Source organism: Pinus tabuliformis, chromosome 1_2 (genome assembly GCF_031772625.1).
Source record: "Pinus tabuliformis cultivar Carrire ecotype Pingquan chromosome 1_2, CPIR1, whole genome shotgun sequence".
Classification (NCBI taxonomy): domain Eukaryota; kingdom Viridiplantae; phylum Streptophyta; class Pinopsida; order Pinales; family Pinaceae; genus Pinus; species Pinus tabuliformis.
The window spans coordinates 254,087,244-254,109,735 of record NC_142298.1 but is presented as its reverse complement, the minus strand read 5'-3'; the positions used below and the strand labels follow the sequence as shown (position 1 = coordinate 254,109,735).

Here is a 22,492-nt window from a genome sequence, read left to right as displayed (position 1 = left end):
AGCCAGGCCTTGCAGTAAAAGGATATAACGAAAAGGTTGTCGCAGTACAATTTAAATATGAAATGCAGATCAGTGAGTTGCAAATGAAGCTACATCCAACCACGTCGTAGGAAGTGCGAGAGAAGAGGGAGGTTTGCCTAAAGGCTACAATGGCCAGCATCTCCACTACAATGATAGACTGTGGGGAACTTTTGGATGAGAGTTTATAGATTTTGACTTCACTGCAGGAAGATCCAAATGTGCATAAATTACAACAATATATTCACCAGAAGCAGTGGCAACTAGAGGAGATTCAGGCAACTGCAAGGACCTTACCAATCTCGCAGAAGATCGCCAAGATCAATGAGGGAAATGTGCTCCAGAAGAAGATAGAAGAGCTGAGGAAGGAAGAGTAAGTTTTGACAGAGAGAACTCAGCCATGGCAGGATGAGGATCTCCAACTGTGCCAAGTAGTAGATGAGAAGCTTCAGGAGCTTCGACAGAGGGAGACAACAATGGTGCAGAAAGGTACAGAACATGTGACAGAAGCATTGTCGGATGAAACCTGCAGCAAAGAGAAGCAATTCACAGAGATCTTGTAGTAGTTAAATAGTGCCTACAACAACATCACAGAGAATATCATACACGAATCAGCTAAGTGACTCGGGACGAATCACATGTCAGTGTTGAGGGCTTGTTGGTTGCAGACCAACTTGACCTAAAGTTTGGCAAAAACTCCACATTCTATGGAGCGGAGCACACAGTCGAGCATGCAATGGAGTGCGCAGTAGAGTAGCGGAATCCGAAGTGGAACACACAATGGATCAGATGGAATATATAGTGCGATATAAGGGCTTCAGGGTGGGGTGAAGCCCCTTCTTTTTATAAAAGCACAATTTTTTAAAGGTTTTTGGGCCATAATTGCTTATTTTAGGGAGTCCATGGTATTGTAATGATGTAACCCTACAATGTAATAGTATATATAGGGTAAAATAATAAATAAGAGAGACATCTTTTATGATCCAGATCAGTGTTATGGTTGTATTATTCTGATCTATAGTTTTGTATTGAAGGAAAGGCTCTACAGTTGAGTGCGCAGAGGCCTGAGTCTGTAGTTGAGTGCGCAAACAGCCTGCAACTTAGAGAGCAAGTCAAGAAATGTTTGTTGTACAAAGAATCATTATATTAGAAACAATTCTTGTGGACGTAGCCCCACATTGCGGTGAACCACGGTAATTTGGTGTCTTCATGTGTATATTTTCTTATTATCTATTTTAGAGTTACAGTTATTACAGTTTGATTTCACCACAATGATGGTTTATGATTTAATATGGCATGTTTAAGTGTTTTATCTAATGTGGAAAAGTAATTTATGAATGATAAGAATAAGAAAACATCATAATACCACATCTTTGCATCCCCCACAGATGCAGAAACTTGGTTCTGCTTCCTCCCATAGTCACTTCGGGTGAGACTACAATCTGCTTGTAGGTCAATGCCAAAAGGGCCAGTGATTGAGGGTTTTGTTGGTGTGCAATATAGATTGAACCTGGGTCAGCCCAAACCAAACCAACAAGGGTCTATATATGGAAATTCATCTGGGTATGCATCCAACCATTCTTATTTTCTCTCGGTGCTTCTCGTGCTCTGGTTTGCTGGTTAGGGGTGTGGCGATGGCGATGGAAGATGTTCAATCTTTAGAGGATAAAAAAGCAAGGTGGAAGAGGGTTGTAGGGTTTCTCTTTAAACTATTGATGGGTCATCTTGATATTCTAACGCATCGGATAGAGCTATTGGAGAGTGATAGGGAGGCAAATGCATCTCTGATGGCAACCATGTTTGAGAGCTTGGAGGCGAGTGTTGAAAGGAAGTTCATTAGGCTTGAGGCAAAACTAATGTCCCGCAGCTCAGAACCTATTAGTGATTGTCTCTTCGTACAATTCAATGAGATTTTGGCAATAAAACTCGTTCTCAGCACCAATGAGCCACAAGATTCATTTGGAGAGGGCGCAGCAGTTGGAGGAATGGTAAAGGGAAATTCTATCTTCTGGATGGACAAGGATGAAGTTGGACCTTCTAATCGAATCTAAGTTACATTTTTTAATGTACTGCAAGTATATTTTTTAATGGGTCAATTTTGTTTGTCATGTAGAAGATATCAGTGTAGAATCTTAGTTTATAAACCCTGTAGAGGAAATAAGACCCTACTCTAGATATATTGCAATATGGAAGTTGTTGAGATCACAAAGGTATGTTTATTTTATATAATGTAAATGTTTATGGCCATGCATTTCAAACTTTATGAAATAAAAATAAATGGGTTGTTAAAAAAAACATGTTGGGGTTTCACACCATTGCTTTTAAAATATTACAATTTTAAGCCCAAAAAAATAGAGGATGCTACTATTAAAATATATTTTCGATTACATGGTTGGTCTTGAAATTTTGGATCCAAGAGTACCAATTGTCAATGCTAAAATTTAAGGGGAAACAAAAATAAATAGGGTAGTCTGAAAGTTTGAAAAAAAAATAGTTTTAACCTCAAAGAAAGAAGGAAAACAAAATAAATTTCTATTGTTAGCACCACTTTTTGATGTGGTTGTTGATTTTAAGATTTTTTTTTAGAACATTATAATGTAGTTAAGGCCATGCTTGCAAAAGTGGGTTAAAAAATATATATATATATATATATGCTACTAGTATTATTGGAAAATGTAACTAGTTTTGGTCTTCATAATTGTCATTATACTCGTGTCATTATGTATATCTTATGTTACAAGAAAAATAAGAAAGAAAAATATTATTTTAAGCATGGGTTTCATGCTCCATTTTTGTTGGTCAACTAGGTCAAGCATGTTCTTCATGCTTCTAGGGTTTGACAAGTCAAAAGAATATTTTTCTTGAGTCAATAGAGTCTTTATCATTTGTGTAAGACCAAATGGGCAAGTTGTAACATGTAAAAGATATTATTTTTGAGTTTAGAAATTCCATATGAGCCTCCAAGCACAAGTCAGCCCTGTCAAAAGAAGTTTGCCCAATTTGAGGCTATTCGACCTCATGACAAGGCTATATATAAGAAGAACTTGACATCATTTGAAATAGACTTTGGAAGTTCGATCTCAAGCAAGAAAGGAGGAAAGGAGAGCGAAGATCTAGGAGAAGGAAGTATCTCAAGAAGAAACAAAACACTGACTTTTGTGACCATATTTCTCTCACACATGAGAAGGATAAAGGGTTTTTGTTGTTGTTGTGGGGCAGAGATTGCAGCCCTAATTGCAGATCCGAAACTTTGTTGCAAGAAGGTCAAGAATTGAAGCCAAAAATTCTATAAGCAAAGGAGCAAGCTAAAACAAAGGAAGGAGACCTAAATTTGATCTCCTTTACCCACATGTGTGGTGTTATGGTTTCAACAACTATTTAAGGGTTGAGATTGCATATCCAAGCTAGGGTCGAAGTTAAGATTTAAAGCAGATTGAATAAAAGTTGACTCTTGTTGACTTGGTTGATATTTGACCTAATTAGAACGCTGACTTGGTGCTTTGGGGAGGACTTGGTCTATGGTTTTGGGCCTTGGTTTTCTCATTTGATCAAATTCTATAAGAAGAGAAGTAGCTCTTTTGGGTTTTCCCCTTGGAGGGGTTTTCCCTTAGCTTGGAGCTTTATTCTTGTGTCTAATGTCTCTATTGTTTTTGCTCTTGATAATTTGTTTGATGAAAACAATCTAACAAAGAACATAAGAAGATAACATAAGTTCACAAGCTTTCACCAAGGATAAGGAGAATTTGTTTTAATAGCTTCCCTACTACATTCTCCAACATGGTATCAAAGATAGGGTGAAGAAAAAGAAGGTGGTTTGAGGATCATCTTGAGAAGAGATTTCTTGTCAAACGGAATCACTTGCAAAGGGACACAAGGAAATAAAAAGAAGACCTATTGACCTAGAAGGAAGTTTACTACATCAACCTTTCGTTGAATACCTCATCATCTTAAGGAAGGATAAGCCCTTGTTGAAGGCTCTCTAGTGCACTCCATCATCTTGAAGAAGAGGAAGCATCAAAGAATCTTGGATCATCATCCACTCTTTGAAGTTGTTTGAAGACACTATTGTTGAAGGCATCCTAGAAATCATCATTCTTGGGCATCCTTGAATTCTCTTTGAAGATCTTGAAAACATCAAGATAGTTGGAGACATCATCAAGAAGGAGGACTCTTGGTTGAAAAGTAAGTATCATATTGTCTTCTATGTCTCAACCTATAGATCAAATGGCTACATTTTGCGAGGAAAGCAACAAGCTCGTTGGATCAACAAACTTCCTAGCATGGAAAAAGAAGATTGACTTAGCACTCACATAAAATGAAGTGATGGAATATGTTCTTGGTGAAGTTGTTGTACCAGACAAAGAGAAGACTCAAGAGTTAGCAAAATAAAAGAAGGGAGAAGTGAGGGCACAAAGGGTCATTATTGAATCCATTAAATATTATATTGTTCCCTTTGTTGCTGATTTGAAGACATCCAAAGTTATGTATGAAAAGTTGGTAAAATTGTACTTTATAAGTACATCAGGTCAAAATATATCATTGAGAAATCAATTATACAGAGTTAGGAACTCAAAGGATGAAGACGTGTCCACTTATCTTATGAATATCTCATAAATAAGAGGCCAGTTGCAAGGGCTGGGGAAAGTTGTTTCCGATTCAAAAATGATTGCTTATCTATTAAATGCTTTGCCACTAGATTGGGGCAGTTTTGCAACTATTATCTACTCGAAAAAGGATACTACTCCTTTTGATGAGTTATGGGCTCAATGTATCTTGGAAGAAACTAGGAAAGGAAAAGGATGACACTGAATCAAATGAAAAGTCTGAAGATTTTATTACAAAGTCCAAGAAGAAGAAGAAAGGGAAGTTTGGAAAGTCCAAAGGAAAACCAGATATGTCCTAGATTCAATATTTTGGATACAATGAGTATGGACATTTTAAGAAGGATTGTCCAAACAAGAAGAACAAAAAAAGGAAGGAAAGAAGTGAAATTCACATAGCTGAGGAAAAGGGAGAACCTATGAAGAAGCCAAAAGGAGAAGATCCCAATGACCTTTACTATTGAAGGAAGCTCTATCTCTATCAGGTTCATTGTGCAATTTGTCTTTCCTTTACTAAGTATAAAGTAAAGTATCGTGCATTGTTGCATTCTCTAGAAAAGTCTTGGATTTTATAAAAGGCATGGTGTCATAAAAGGAAGCACATGATAGTAGAGGAATTAGAGCCTACATAATCAAGTTTCTTTGAAGGGAATCATCTAAGCTTAAAAGAATGAGAAGATTGGAAGCATATTGCATAAAATAGCTCATCCAAGCATTTTCTAAAATATTGTTAGAGGTAGTCATTTTACAAAAAGGTTAATTAAAAATCCTTCTATAAGAACTATCATTTAGGAAGGTTCTTGGAAGAAGCATTTTGGCTAGTATATATTCTATCTAGTATGGAAACAATACTCTAGAAGGATGAAGGAATGCAGATGCTCGAGTTGCAGTATAAAAGGCTAAAGTCTTTCTCTTGGGAAAAGAAATATGTCTTCGATAGGTATAAGAAGCAAGATCGTTCAAGAAAGGATGGCTAGATGGTTGTATGGACATAAAGGTATGCATGTTTTAAGTAACTCTTCTTTAGGGTAAGGTTCATATCTACAAGAATCTCACAGAAAGAGTTGGTTATAAAAGTGTGCTCAGTAAGTATTCCATGTGGTTACTTGATGCTTGAAAGAAGAAGTTTGGTATTCTTTGGAATAGCTAAAAATCAAGACTCTTCCCCAACATAACATGGCATGGGAGAAAGAAAGGGATTTAATAATGACAACTCCAAGAAAGATATTGTAGCTTGTTGATTATATCGTTCCATGGGCAACTTAATTAAAAGAAATTGCATGGAGAAGGATTCTTACACAATATGAGGATGGACCATGTAAAAGGATGTTGATCTCAAAAACAATACATTGATGAAAGGGGCATCGTGACAAGGTAATTCTAATATTAATATTTTAGTATTGGTTATTTGGTTGACATATTGTTTTGTTGACTGGAAGGATATTGCATAAATGCATAATGGCAATTGAGGTAAGTTCAATTGTTGGTGTTGAACTCGATTCAAAGAACATATGGATTAAGTAAACGGTTTTGGTAATCCTTAAAGGATTATGTAGTCAAGATGTTTTACATCATCATCTTGGAATTGAAAGGTAGCAAATTGAGTAAATGGTTTTGATAATCCTTAAAGGATTATGTAGTCAAGATGTTTTACATCATCATCTTGGAATTGAAAGGTAGCAATAAAAGGAGATAACCTGATACTTGTATTTCAATAACAACAAAATATCATTTTTATGTTTAGAGGGAGCTATGATTAGCTCTAATTTGATCAGGCTCAATATAATGCCTTCATTAATGATGCCTAGAGGAATGTGATATGTAAGGTTGATGGTTTGAACCCTATCACAAGATTAAAGGAAGAGGATGGCTCCATAACATCTAGGAAGGATGAAGCTCAATGTGATGAGATGCAAAAGAAAGACAGAGCCATGCAGCTACTACCTGAAGATTTCAATGAACAACTAGTAGTTGATGTATCCATGAAGACAAGTTAAAGAGCTTTTGGTTATGGCTTCCCAATTGGAAGTAAAGAATCTCCTCTTTGCTTTAGAGGGAGTAAAGAAGTCTCCTTGTATACTTGAAAAGGAGAAAATATCAATTCCTCAATTAAGAAGGAATGAGGATCTCCTCTTTGATTGAGAGGGAGTGATAATGGACATCACATTCATATTCTCTTTTTCATGTGTCATGCACTAGGTCAGGACTAACAGTGATACATCTGGTGAAGGCCATGAAGGGAGAATGGAGAATGGAGGATTGGATAAGCATCTAAGCTTAATACTCCTTGAGGATATAAAATTTGAGATAGGAAGTAGTCATGTTGATCGACACTCTTTGAGGATTGGACAAGTATCCAAGATAAGAGTGGTTGAAGAGGACCGAAATTCTGAGGCTTGGGAATCCAAGATAAGAATGGTCCTAAAAGGACATGCCTAGTGAACATTCAAATGGGGTATGTACCTTGAAAGGTAGTGTGGTATCTCACGTAAAGCCTCATAGCGTTATGCTATGATATGAGAAGAGTCTGTCAAGTTAAGGCCTTACTATGTTGACAATGTTGGTCATGATGTTGATGCTTAAAGATGGCTTAGCAATTTGTCTCTTCTTACGAGAACTCTTAAGTTTGAGAATATCCTTGTACTAATTGTACAATTATGAATACCTCCCTAGTTAAGAGGGAGTGCTCGAAAATGTAACTAGTTTCGGTCTTCATAATTTTCATTGTGCTTGTGTCATTATGTATATCTTTTGTTACAAGAAAAAAGAAGAAAGAAAAATATTATTTTAAGCATGGGTTTCATGCTCTTTTTTGTTGGTCAACTAGGTCAAGCATGTTCTTCATGCTTCTAGGGTTTGTCAAGTCCAAAATAATATTTTTCTTGAGTCAAGAGAGTCTTTATCATTTTATAGGACCCCGTTGGGCAAGTTGTAACATGCGAAATATATCGAGTCTAGAAAGTCCATATGAGCCTCCAACCTTGCCAAAAGAATTCAACCCAATGTGAGGTTATTCGATTTCTTGAGAAGGATTTATATAAGAACTCAACCTTATTTGAAATACACTTTTGTAGTTCAATCTCAAGCAAGAGAGGAGATGAGGAGAGCGAGGTCTAGGAGAAGGAAGTATCTTAAGAAGACACAAAACTCTGACTTTTGTGACCATCTTTCTCTCACACGTGCAAAGGATCTAGGGTTTATGTTGTTGCTACAGGGTCGAGATTGCATACCTAATTGCCGATCTGAAACTTTGTTGCAAGAAGGTCAAGGCTTGAAGCCAAAAAGTCTAGAAGCAAAGGAGGAAGCTAAAATGAAGGAAGGAGACCTAAATTTGATCTCCTCTCCCCACGTGTGGTGTTAGGGTTTCTACAACTATTGAAGGGCTAAGAGTTGTGGGTCAAGATTGTGGATCTGATCTAGGGGTCAAAGTTAAGATTTGAAGCAGGTTGAAGCAGATTTGACTCTATTGACTTGGTTGATCTTTGACCTAATTAGAAGAAAATTTTGGAACGTTGATTTGGTGCTTGGAGGACTTAGTCTAGGGTTTTGGGTCTTAGTTTTCTCATTTGATTAGATTTTGTAATAAGAGTAGTAGTTATTTTGGGTTTTCCCCTAGGAGGAGTTTTTCCCTAGCTTGGAGCCTAATTCTTGTGTCTATTGTCTCTATTGGTTTTACACTTGATGATTGTCTCATGAAAATAATCTAACAAAGAACATAAGAAGATAACATAAGTTCACAAGCTTTCATCAAGGATAAGGAGAATTTATTTTGATAGTTTCCCTACTACTTTCTCCAACAACTATCACCATTTCTTGAAATGCAGGTAAAAATGTCACTAAATGCAACCTCTAAAAGACAAACTTTGGAGGATATTTGTCAAGTTGATAACCATGTTTGGACCATATTCTAAAATGATATGCCTCATTAATCAATCAACCCCAATAGGAATAAGAATTGTTGATCAACATAATATAACCACTCTCAAGATTTTAATGCCATTCCTCCCAACTTCTCAAAACAAAAGTAGAGAATCGTCCTGAATTGTTGATCCACAAAGGTAAGCTTAAGACACATTCTAGTCATATATACTACTAATCCATGATTCTCATGAATATAACCCTATGTCATCCCTGTCATGGGATTAAAACAAAAACATTGTCTAAAATCATGGGTGATCCCCATAAGAGCACTCAAATACCATAGTTTTGACCCCATAATATATTTGACCAATATGTGTAAATAATGTTGTGGTTCTCACCCACAAGGTGTAGAATAGACGGGAATGGAGTGTATTGTTAAGTCACTCCGTGATGTGAAGGTCATTGGTTCAAAACTCTGTGGGAAAAAACCTAGTCATGTTAAGCGTTGGTGTGGCCCAAGCCGAGTGCAATACATAAGTGATTTTGATTGCTTAGATGCCCCTGGGTCGCAGTTTCTCAAGCCACAAGTCAATCCTGATGTAATCTCTAATGAACTCATACCACTTGACAAACAAACAAAAAAATGGTGTGGTTCTCTATCAAATTTTTAGCCATGTGGGATAAGTTTGTAACACACTATAATGTAAAAAATGTAAATGCAATGTGCATATTCTACTTTTAGAGCTAAAGGCTAAGACTTCACTACAAATGATGTCTTAATCTTGGTATCATTTTCTAAGTTGTTTTCTTAATTTACCATATTAGGTCCATGATCCAACATGGCAAAGTCATTGTACAGAATGTGAAAATATATATAATATAATAAATTGTGCACATGGTAAACATTGCTAGTAACTCAAAGGGGTTGTGAACCAAAGGCTAGATAGAGGGTGAAAAGAAATCAAGTCCAACAATAAACGTCTTGGGTCATCTCCCCCTTTAGTATGTTAATGAGAAAATATGGCAAAGATATTTTTGACTAAGATACTCGTATGTGTTGAGTTAACAGAGTTGTCTTAATATTCATTGACTTCTCTGCTACTATAGATATTGGTGAACATGTGTGAAAAATAAATCCATGACTTGTTTTTCAATGATCTTTGCATTGTTTGTGCACTTCTAATATTTATCCAATATTCAACAATTCGAGTCTTGAAAGCCAAAATGATAAAAAAAATCATTCCAACATCTATGTTTCTTTGATTATTCATATTTTATGTTTGTCAGTAATGTGTTATGCTACTTGATTGTTGTAGAGTATTGTGATGGCATAGAGTAACCTATATTCTAATTATATCATGTTATGGGAGAGGCAAACTTATTGGACTTGTAAATGGTTTCCCTTGCTCATAAACTTTGATGTTTACACTACCATCCTATAGCATTACAACTCATACACCATGCCCTATACCCTTCTTACCCAATACACTAAATAAACAAAGGAATTACTTTGCCATAGAAGAAGAGGAATTGTCAACCCTAAGATAAAGAAGACTTTGAGAAGAAGATGAACAAGTGGTGAATCAAATAATAATGCAAATATCAAAATATACACAATGGACATGGACATATGGCTATTGTTGAGCTCTACAATTGTGCGTAGTGAGTAGAGGTTGAAATTTGAGTTCTATTCACAAACATCGCCCTTCTACTTCATATTTAAGTTTGGCCATTCATTTCTTTAAAGTATGCCTATAGTTGGTGGTAAATCATTCCTATGCAATTGGTGCTCATGTCTATCTCTTGCTACAAATGAGCAATTTTGTCATTTTCATTGGCGTGCATAAATTTTTATTGTAAACTTGCTTATGGGCTACTTGAAATTTGTTATTACATTTAATATAGATCTTTCTCATGGTGCATGTAAATCAGATATTCATATTGTTGTATTGATACACGTTGAAAATTGTTTGAAACCCCAAACTGAGCCGTAATCTAAAGTATAATTGTAGATGAATGCATCACAGTGAATTTTTACAGATGATTGTTGAAACCACCTATCCTAGATGAATTTTTTTCTCCCTCTTCATAAATGAAGTGAATTTTGAAATTGTGGATGATAATAGTTCAAATGGTATCCTCAAAATGTTTTGAAATTTATTATTCTGTTCACATAATTTCCCAGTGGAATAAGAAAGTAGTCTTATCTAATTTTCCAAGATAATTTCAGGTTATTTTATCATCCATCTCTCTCAAAATGGAATTTACAAATAATTAGTTACAATTATTTGATTTTAAGAACTAAACCTTGATTCTAAGAACTAGGGCATAGAGAAGCTTCATTGATTTTATCACAACACATTCACATCATCATCTCCTGCAATCCTTCGTAGTGCCCTGAAGGACAACATTGTACACCCACCAAAATCCTAACAACAATTGACATTTACAATTCTGGTTCACTAAGCAACAAAGCAAAGCATATAAATAGGACTAATTGTCCAATTTTATTCCTCTATAGATAATCAAAATGTTCAGAGCATCAGCAAATAAAAGGTGAAGTTTAGTGCATAGAAAATAGAAGGAAAGAAGAATGCAAGGTCCACACCCTATCACCTAAACCAATAAAAGGAGCACTGCATTATGTATGGAGATAGTGAACAGCCTATGGATGTTATTGACCCATTGATGTAATTAAATATAGAGGAAAGCCATGAAGGACTAAATCCATTGATGTAATTGAATATAGATGCAAGCCATGAAGGACTAAATCCACAAGGGGGTACCAGCCTTGTAAAATTTCAATGTTCAGCTAGAAATTTCGGGAGGCACTGTTAAAGAATATGAAGAATCGTTAGTGTAACTAACCACTGAAATCAATTCAAAGGTAGTAGAGGAAACATTGATGCTCCACATCCATCTTCTAAGAATCAACACATATCAAGGCCTGGATAGAAATTGCATCAAGCATATCTAAGGAGATGTAAGCAGTTTAAAGTCGACCATTCTTAAAAATGGTGAAGCCACCCATGACTCGTTTTTATTTCATCATAAAAATACTTGAAGGGATTTTTCAGTCCACGTTAAGAAATATATGTTAACATTCTCATCAAAAGATTATCAAGTCACTAAGTATAATACCATATACACAGACCAATCTTCCAGCATCAATAGATCTATACTCAATCCCCACGGGCAACTATAAATTTAAAACGTGATTGCAAGAACTGAGAACATATTGGTAAATCCAAATTTGTAAGAGCAGATTTTAAAATTAATAAATATTCCTTCAAAATCAAAGCCCTAAGAAAAATAAAACTACGGAACAATAAACTGCAGCTGCCAAAAACTATTATTCAATTTTTGACTGGTAATCAAAGTTTCACAAAAAGACCTTGTAATCAACAACCACGTAGAAAAGCTACAGAGCATCCCTTAGAAATGATGCTGATCACAAAGCCCAAATAGGTTTAATTTCATGACTTTTAAATTCGTAGCAGCTGCCTCTGCCCTTCCATTGATGACAGCTAGAAGGATGGATTTCTCACCCAATCCAACAGAGTTTTAGCTTTTGCATTCTCATCGTACTTGACCCTGCAGCTGAATTTTCTTTCCTTGTAATGTGCTGAACAAAAGAATGACCGTGTCTCCACAGGTGCCCAACATAGACTTCCGATCATTTTCACCTTTATGATTTATCATATCTTGGCACTTCAGTGCAATTTTCTAGATTTATAATTTATGGTTCAAATCTTGATAAAATATTCTTTCTAATTTAAGGGGATATTGTGACGTGAATGAAATATACCACTGTGCGTAGTGACCACTTCTCTAGGGTTGATTAAGATGCACTCTAGCATTAGATGTAGACTGCTAAAGCTTCATTCTGTAATGCCTTGATAATTTGAATTTCATTAAATTGTCTACTGCAAATCAGATCAGACAAATTAGTTTTATCACAGATATTATGTATATCATGTGACATGAGTAGATCAAACAAGTTAGTTTATCACAGATATGTATATCATGAGTAATTAAGCAAATTCAGAATTATCCTCCCTGAAAGTATCACAAGTCATTAAATTATAGTTGACAGCAACAATTCCACAAACAGAAAACAGAAACTACGGCAATTCGTAACTAGTCTCCCGGCAAATATGTTAGGCTTCTGCATATATGCTGACAAATTTTTAATTCTATAGCCAAGGAGAGTCCAAATCGATTCTTGGTTAGAATACAAGTAGCATCAGCCTTAAAATGTAATAACAAAAAAAGTAGATTCTATGCTCAAGGACAATTACTTTAACAGATTGGCAAAGGCTTTTGGAAACGTTCATCCACAGCTATCTACATATTCAACTGATATTGTACATATCATGATATTGAATAATAATGAAACCCTTATCCTTGTGCGTGTAAACTCTCTTTGGCAACATGCCCAGCAGTCTCTAGCAAAGTCCAGTATCAGATTATATCTTAATCCCTGAAAGGGGTAATGCAAAATCAATTATTGTCAATCAACAATTTTTTTTTAATGCATTGTTGCAATAACCTATGGATCTCGTCGTAATTCCATATCTACAAAGAGGTTTTCTGAAGATTATTTTGCACCTGATGCTTCAATATTCCATTGCCGTTGATCTCTTTACTACCATTCAGGTGCAGAATTTAACTAATTCCAGCTGCACCTCTGTGACTTATCGCTTGATTAACAGTTATTGAGATGATATGTTTAGGTTCCGATTGCTGAATTCCAAACCAATTATACAGCTTGCACCAGTGGTATAAAGCAAGTAAAGTAGCCATTCTTCTTGTTAATAGTTGTCAAACCATAATTGAAAAACTCTTCAAAATGAAGTTTATAGTTCTTGAACTTCAAAAACATATACGGCCACCATTAGATTGTTAATTTGAAGCCAAAAAATGTGCACGTGCAAGAGGGTATTCTTTACCACGAACCCAGACACTTGTCTGTGACCACTGTATTTCTTCCCAATCCAAATTCTCCTCCAAGGCCTGCTTAGAATAAATACTGATTTCAGCCAATATAGTGAATTTTGAATATTGAAATTCATACTCCATGGTTTTCCTAATTCATGATCTAAGTAAACAGTCAAAAATCTACTTCAAATTTAAAACAAGAAATGTCTGAATTTCAGGAGAAAAAAACTTAGTCAACGATATCATTCAAACTTTTCCCATCAAATTACAAGGAAAACTACAGCACTCGAAAGCAATCCCTTTCTAGAACATCTGATATGAGTATTACCTCAACATGCTCTGGTGGCAAAGGAACACCGATGGAACGCATGACTTTCTGAGGCAATGGTTGCTTGCAACGAGCCCACTTATACCTATCAACACACTCTACCATGATCTGTGCTTTATCTCCATCGTAGTTGCCACGGTTTTGACTCTTATCTCCATTCTGAGAATGAATAACATGTTTCTCACTGTCTGTACCAGCTACTGTTTTGTCTACTCCTCGATCAGTGGAATTCATAGCCTGAGAAGGTGCCGATGTAGCTGTAGTAGCACCCAAAGAACCATTGCAAAGAGCCTTTTCAACATCATAGGAAAGCTCATACCTATAAACAGCAAACACCCAAAAAGACAGGTTATTCAGATGAATAGTATTTTTAGATATCCCACACAAAAACATGGGACATAAATAATCAAAACATAACCAACTGAAAGAAACAAAGGATTTATATCTTCATTTACAACAAACTAAAAACAATCCAAGCAGTTTGTAATATTATGCTGCTACACTAAAGATGCATTAAAATATCCTTGAATGGTACTTCAGATACTAGATAACATTTTCATATGATAAAGTAGATTTCAGCAAAGCATGACAAACTCATTTTATTTGCATAAATGTTTGAAGCCTGCTACAATAAGGATAGGCATTATTTTTAGTATCCTGGATTAATGCGTAGAAATAATATACAAATCTTGTTACCAAACTTATGTACTCTGATCTTATGATGCTTACCGGTTGCTATGAGTCTCTACATAGAGTACCTCACCCTTCTTCAAACGTGCTGATGTGTACTGGGACTTTTTGAGGCCTCTATCCGCAACTATGCTTAGGCTGTACTTCATCCTAAAACCAAATAGAATTGGGAAAAAACATTAAGCACCATACAAGAGCCATAAGGTACTAGAATAAAACCATTTATAGTGAATGAAAATTACATATATTGCAGCTTGGCAGGTGAATGAAATATTTAACATATAATGCACCTAAGCATGTGTATTAACAATCCAGTAATGCATATTAACATGACCTCAAAGACTCTGCTATCCTAATAAAAGATGCATGACAACACATGATTTGCCAAACATTAGCGTCATGCATGAAAATGGGATAGCTTAAACATTATTTCCTCATATTTCTTCCCACGAAACACTGCAGAGGACTCGAAGTTTGAGTAATAACTAAAAATTCTATACATTCATGATAATGACAAAACATATTTAACTATAAATATAATGACAAAACATATTTAACTATAAATGTCAGATGCTTCAAAATTCAACATTGAGGAGATATGCCTACATGACTATGATCGAACTTCCATCAATGAAGGCACTAAACAGTAGTTTCCCGCTGTTGAAAATGCATCCCAACCTCATATGGCACCTCAGAAGATCAAATCTTTATAGAAAAATTATGATTTTCCCAGAAATTGACTGTTGATAGATTCTCAATGTAAACACTTATAAAAATAATTTAAGTTTAACGTCACAGCCCATCCCAACACCAAATTGATGTATCAGACCCCCTTGTTTGTTGGACAAGGGACCCCCTCTGAGCAGTGATTTTACTGATTAAGTCTACAGAAGTGTACATACCCTACTGCCCTCTAAACTGTGCCATCCTAAAAGGAAACATGTGCTCTTAACCATTAGGCCCACTCAAACTGGACATGTAGAGATTCAAAATATAATGGAAAAACATATTTAGCTGTAACGTGGTTTGTAAGGGAATTCATACCCTGAGATGTGGACGTCCCCATCTTGGACATGTCCTGACTGGGACAGGAAACCCACTGGAATGTATGGGATGCCCTGGGACATCCCCACAGATTTTAATGTTTGGCTTATCCCCACTGAATTGGGGGATGTACCCAGATCCACCATGTAGGGGAGCCATATATATCCCCAAAAAATTGAACAGAAGGAACACATGAAAAGTGAATACATTTATATCTCTGTATCTATTACTATTTACTAACCCTACCCCAGTATCCATGTGAACAAGTTTTTGGAGATCCATACCTGGCACTCCAAACCCATACTCAACACACTCCTCTACCCCAAGTCAATTAGTTCATGTTTGGATCAAATTTGGGGACAACGAAATTTGAAAATACTTAACCACTGCCAAAAAAAATATGATAAATATTGCATTAAGTTCAACACAGAAAATTCGGTGAATACCATTATGACTTCATATATTCAAACAAAAAACAATATCATTTTGACCCAAAAATACATCAAATTAAATATCACGACATGCGCTTATACTTCTCAAAAGCATGTTAAAATATATATGTGTGGAGTTTTGTTTTATATTTTTAATTAAAAAAATAAAATTTAGAGAGCAAATACACACAAATCTGACATTTTATAAAAAATTATGCTTGGCCATAAATTCGCCACGACTTAAGATAGGGCCAAAGTGTATCTTTCGAAGAAAAATTTTCAAATGCAAAGACTAAGGCAGTACCCTGTATTCATGAAATGTTGCTATAATATCAATATGCTTCAAATGTTCACAATTAAATATGTCCATAATATTAAAAGTTCCAAAGTTGCAAGAACGATGACTGTCAATAAAACAAACCAAACTGGAGTTCTCATGGCTTTTACACAAACAAATAAAACTGGAAACCTAAGTTGCACTGAAACGGATACAGGTATGGGGTTTGAAAAGGATACGGCAAATTTTCAAAACATCTGGATACAATACAGCAAGGAAACAGCATATATATATATATATATATATATATATATATAAGAATTTCATATTACCAATCATCTTTTAGAATCTAGATTTTATATCTAAAAATACATGATCATCATCATGAATGCAACAAACAAATTATCATCATCAATTCAGCATAAACATTGTTATCATCATTCAAAGAACGTGTTATGCATGGTAGATGGTATCTATCTTCCTTGCATGGCAATTAAAAAGCCCATGGGATCATTGGGATATTCCATCAAGACCTATTTGAACATTTCAATCTTCTAAACGTCAGCTTGGTCTCTTCACTATATGCAGGCAAAAGATTGGCTAGAGAAGATTTGTTATATTGGAGGGATTTATGAAATCAAGAGCAAAATCAATGACAATTAACAAAACCTTAACCAAACTGAAAATTAATCGCTCAAACAAATTTATTTACGAAGACATTCATCAAACCCTTCTGTTTGTATTTTTGAACATCTATCTTTTTCTTCTTAGTAAGAATCCTTGATAAATATTGTTTATAAAGATTTAGAAGAGACGTTATGAGACTCTGTTTATAGTGAGTTTATTTTCAAATTTGATTTATTCATTTTTATTATTTATTTATGGCTATACAAATTTTCACGTTTTTTAACATTTCAAGGGTGGATTCCGATGACGATTTTTGTGGATTCCAGAAACAGATCCAAAAAAAAAATTAAAACCCTTGGAAACATATACAATTCCAAATCCAAAGTTTCCGATTTTTTGAAACAGCACAAAAATGCTTTCACAGTGTTTCAGACGAGGATGTAGTATGTACCCATTTCCGTTTCGGAAACAGGGATTGGCATTTCCGACAAATTTCTCAGGCATTTCCGGTAACTTAGCTGGAAACATATACTCAGTTATTTATTGCCATTGTGAACACATATAATAATCATATTGTTCAAAGCAGTGCTGCAAATATCTCTGACTTTTTTTTATATTTCTGATTTTTTACAAGCTTTTCAGGTTGCTATTTTTTCCGATATTTTCTGAGTTTCTCAAGGTCAAGTTTACGCTTGTCAATATTTTCTGATAATTTCCAATAGTTTTATATCCAAACTCTCAGTGATATATTCCCCAAAACAATATTTGCAGCATCGGTTCTAAGTTCCTCTTGAAATGTGATTGCCCACAAAAGTTCATAATCATAAAGAAAGTTTAAACAGTAAGTGCATAATCCACCTGAGCAGTAAGTGATGAGAAACTTACCAGCAAGATGAAGCAATCAACTTACTTATAAAGTTGTGAATGCAGAACCGTTGTGCTCCAGTAGTTGATCCAGCATACCACAACAAAGTGTGGGTAATAGCTCTCTACCCAACCAACCCCTCAGTCAAGACAATTAAGAGCCCCAAGCCCTCAATCAACTACTCTGCCAATGTCTATTCCTTGATTTCCCCAAATATTCTCTGGGAAAAATATGTCTCACATCCTTCTCCTCATTCATTAAATAGAACTCTTTTGCCCATCAAAGCAAGGAAAAACTCCATGCACAAGACCCAGTTGTCATCATACATTTCTGTTTTTATATTAATATTTACTTAATTTAGCTTTTTCAAAAATTTATCTTTACTTTCTTTTACCCTTTTTCTTTTATTAATAAAATAGCTTATTTTATTTATTCATTATGATCATTTATTTTATTTGTTATTGCTATTACTTATTTAATAACATGGAGCAATATTGTTAAAATTGGCAACTAGGGCCAAATTCCACCTTGGATAGCTTATTTCATGGAGATACTTATTGCATCGAATTTCTCTTTTCGAGAGGACCAAAATTGACCTAGAGATCACCAAATTTGTATAAGGAAAAATATATATTTATTCCAAATAAATTCGATATGTCATGACCTTATCAAGGCAGGAAATATTGAAAATTTGAAATTTGAATTTGCCTCCACAAGTGTCAAGGTCAGCTTCACCTTCATCATGTCTAATTGTATATAAGGGCATACTCCAACCTCATATCTCATCATCCAAAAGGGGCTCCAAATATGTCTGAGATAGCCGAGCTCTTGACAAGGACGAAGGATGGTCTGTTTTGGATTTCTTCTTCAGCAATTAGGGCCGAGATTCCTCAGATAGATGGCCGCAGGACTTGCTGAAATCTCTGGGTCACTTGTATGGGTAATCCTGTCTTTACAGGTCCAAATTCAACCTCAGGAAGTCAGGCCGAGTTTGGGTATTGTCTCTGAGCTGATCTATCGTCAATTTAAGGAAGAATTTCTCCCTTTCTGTGGCTGCACTTCAGAGCTACTACTCCAGGTAGTTCCACAGGCATGCATCAGCTTAGCCAGAGGAGCCAAGAAGCTTATCATGTGTTCAGATCAGTTATAAGGGCCAGCGAAGATCATCATCATGCATTCCTAGAGAGGCCGCAGCTGAAATGGGGAGTTTCTGGGGCAGCTAAATGGGACAATTGTGATTTACAGGAAACCCTAACGAGTCCAAGCTTCATTAGTTGCATGTCATAATTGTGTTGGGCCATCTACTTGTTTAGGGCAGAAATATTGGATCTACAAAATTGGCAAGTCATTTTGAATTACTGTACTCTCTCTGTTGAAAATTTGATATTAATAATAAAAAGATTTGATCAGGGTTTTCCGCATCTTGGGGTTTTTCCCTGGCTTGAGCCCAATTCTGTGTTCTTTTGTCTTGCCTTGTCTTCTGCATATGATTACTCATGTTCTTTCTTCAATTACTGTCAATGAATAATAGTTTATGTGATTGCTATTAAAGGAAATGGAATTAATCTTGGGCTCATATGAATCGCTGAAGTAATTCTCCAAGCAAAGAACATGTTAACCTAAAATTAACATGGTATCAGAACTCAGCTGAGGACAAGCCCAAGGAAGAGGAAGCAATCCCTACGGAAAATTTGTGGACAAATCTCCATGTTCTCCTCTCTCTGCAAGTCTGAAGTGCCAAGCTGCAATAATGCCAAGCTAAGGATCTCTGTTCTAAGAAGAAGTATCCTTCAAAGCTGAGACCTTTAACGAGGTCTATAGGTAACCCTGAGGAGCAGTATCGCAAGCATCATCAGAGGGATAGGGTTTGTTTATCATTTATTCTAGGCTCTTGAAGGTTCAGTTCTATTGCAGGGTGCTTTGAAAAATCTAGCGTTGGGTGGTTTTCTTTGAAAACAGGGTTTCTCGCTCTTACTTACCCATGGAGTGATTTCTGAAAATGAGCGAAGCATCTCTGAGATCATCTGCAGTCAGATTAATATGGGTTTTGGTTCGTTGATTGTTGGGCACATAATCTTTCCAAAAAGAGAAAAGTTTGAAAATCCTTGATAAACGCTTAGTTTTGTCTGTTGGTTATTGGGACACGCTGGGCTACATCTGTCTTTGGATTTTGCTGGACCTTGCAGGAGCTCACTCAATAAATTCGTATACCAAGGAGAAGGACAAATCTGAAGGTCTTCTTTAAGATTCAAGAAGTTCTGCTAAGTTTTGGTCCTGCTGAGCAAAGCTCCTGTCTGGTGACTTGAATTTTATCTTCTGCACCCATATCTTTTGCGGCCATGATCTTTCTCCTTGAGAGGCATGAGGCCTTTAGGACAGGATACATTTGAAGTTTTGGATTGATCTCACTAAGGTTTCGGCCCTGGCATTAGGGCATCTCCCAAAACAGCTTGATCTCTGAACTTATTGCTTGAGCAATTTGAGTGACATCTTGACAGCAAATTCTTCTGGCTTATGTTTTACAATGCAGCTTCATTATACATGCTGAAGCCTTATAAGCATGTAGTCAATCTCTGTGGCAGCAAGGAATTTTCTTTTTGTATGGCCTCCAACCATCAATCCAGCACCTGATTCAAACTCATTTAAGTTGACCCATTTATACCCTATCCTAAAGAGGCCTACTACCCTGGAAATGAATCAGTGCATCTTGCAGAATATACATCACGGAGCCTAAAGTTCGCACCCTCCTTATAGTATCTGCGATCTCTGCATATTAAACAGTAGTGATGCAAGGCATGGTAATGATGTATATGGGAGTCACTCTTGATGTATGAACGTGAATTTGACAGTAACTTTACAGCTACCTTAACATGTGGCAACGTAAATTATTGATGACAGTAATTTGGTGGTTATAGAACTATCACTATCATAATCTCTAACCTTTACATAGCATTGATGTCTTTTACAGCGCAGGAATTGTGATTATTTGAAGTTTCTCAGCCCAAGATTTGTATTTGCATGATTATGCTTGAACCTGTCTCACCGTTCTGGAAATCAATAGCACAATTTTGAGCATAATTCACCTGCTAACAAAGGATAGAGGGACCTTATATAGCATCAAAAACTCAATCTTTCTGCAACACATCTTTACCATGAGCTGGAGTCTTTAACCTAGATATAACAAGTTTGTGAAAGCTTTACCTTTGACAAGAAATGACTATCATGCTGGTGACCTTGTTATACATTCTGATGCATGACAGAGATTCCATAACAGTGACCCCTTAACCAAAAATTAATAGTATGGCATCCTTGCAGTCCAGAGGCCGTTATGGTATTTTAGCAAAGTCATTGATATATGATTCTGATCTAAGTTGATCTTGGACATCTATCCCTCTGTTGAACCTCCAGCTCCTCTTCAAAATCCTCATTGTTCAAATGAAGAAAGAGGCACAGTTCTTCTGTTGTTTCTAGCATAATTGCATTCGTAAAATAATGAGTCTAGAAGACCTAGGACAATGGATCATTAGTATGATCTCATCACTCAGACAGCAGCTCAAAAGGACCGATTATTGCATCTGTACATACTAAATGATGATGATATATGTTTCTGTCCATTGACATAATCAGCCCAATATCAGATGAGCCATGAGGCTCCCATTGACAATCTGATACCATCACCAAGATCTAGTCTTGATTTTCAGAAAGCAGCCTGGCACTATTACTTATATGAAGGGATCTTTGGTTAAGACTGAACATTGAGCTCTAGGAGCTCCTGGGGGCTTGCGGTACTTCTTGAGCTATGAGCGACCATAGGGTGAGTGGTTCACCTTCCCCTATAAGTGTGTGGTGTAGGGTGAGTGGTTCACCTTCCCCTATAGGTGCGCGGTGTAGGGTGAGTGGTTCACCTTCCCCTGTGACATGTGTGTAGGATGAGTGGTTCACCTTCCCCTACTATTGATAACACGTGTGTAGGGTGAGTGGTTCACCTTCCCCTATAGGTGCGCGGTGTAGGGTGAGTGGTTCACCTTCCCCTGTGACATGTGTGTAGGATGAGTGGTTCACCTTCCCCTACTATTGATAACACGTGTGTAGGGTGAGTGGTTCACCTTCCCCTACTATCGTTGACATATGCATAGGATGAGTGGTTCACCTTCTCCAATGGCATATGAGCAGGATGAGTGGTTCACCTTTTCCTACAGGTACCCCAATAAGAGATGCATATAGGCATTTGTTGACATGTCAGTGGGATGTGGTTCATCCTTTACCCACATGTAGGATGCTCATTCCCTAGGATTGATGGTTGACATGTTGATGGGACGTGGTTCATCCTTTCCCCACGTGCAGGATTCTTTCTACAATTGATGGTTAGCATGCATGTAGGATGCGGTTCATCCTTTTCCTACTCCTGGTGGTTTGCATGCGTGTGGGATGTGGTTTATCCTTTCCCTATGTGTGGTTGTGACATATGTTTGTAGGATGTGGTTTATCCTTTCCCTATGTGTGGTTGTGACATGTGTTTGTAGGATGTGGTTTATCCTTTCCCTACGTGTGGTTGTGACATGTGTTTGTAGGATGTGGTTTATCCTTTCCCTACGTGTGGTTGTGATATGTGTTTGTAGGATATGGTTTCTCCTTTCCCTACGTGTGGTTGTGACATGTGTTTGTAGGATATGGTTTCTCCTTTCCCTACGTGTGGTTTTGAGCAGGATGTGATACATTCTTTCCCTCCTAATGTTCCTACATCATCCTACCCATGTAGTTTGGGACACATGGGAAGTACCTCTCATCTGACCAATGAGTTGGGAAAAG

The 22,492-nt window shown here is 36.4% G+C and overlaps 1 protein-coding gene across 1 annotated transcript in view; it reads right to left on the bottom strand.

The window, feature by feature from the left end:
• Window positions 1-12,655: 12,655 nt before the first annotated feature.
• The window catches only part of LOC149205329 (zinc finger CCCH domain protein), a 146,851-nt gene continuing 137,014 nt past the window's right edge, over window positions 12,656-22,492 (bottom strand). Inside the window, exons 10-12 of the mRNA XM_089395002.1 lie at window positions 14,479-14,589; window positions 13,750-14,068; window positions 12,656-13,496 (exon numbers count right to left, since the gene is read on the bottom strand). Coding sequence (XP_089251128.1) covers window positions 13,386-13,496; window positions 13,750-14,068; window positions 14,479-14,589 — 541 coding nt within the window. The 3' untranslated portion in view covers window positions 12,656-13,385. The remainder of the gene's footprint in view (window positions 13,497-13,749; window positions 14,069-14,478; window positions 14,590-22,492) is intronic.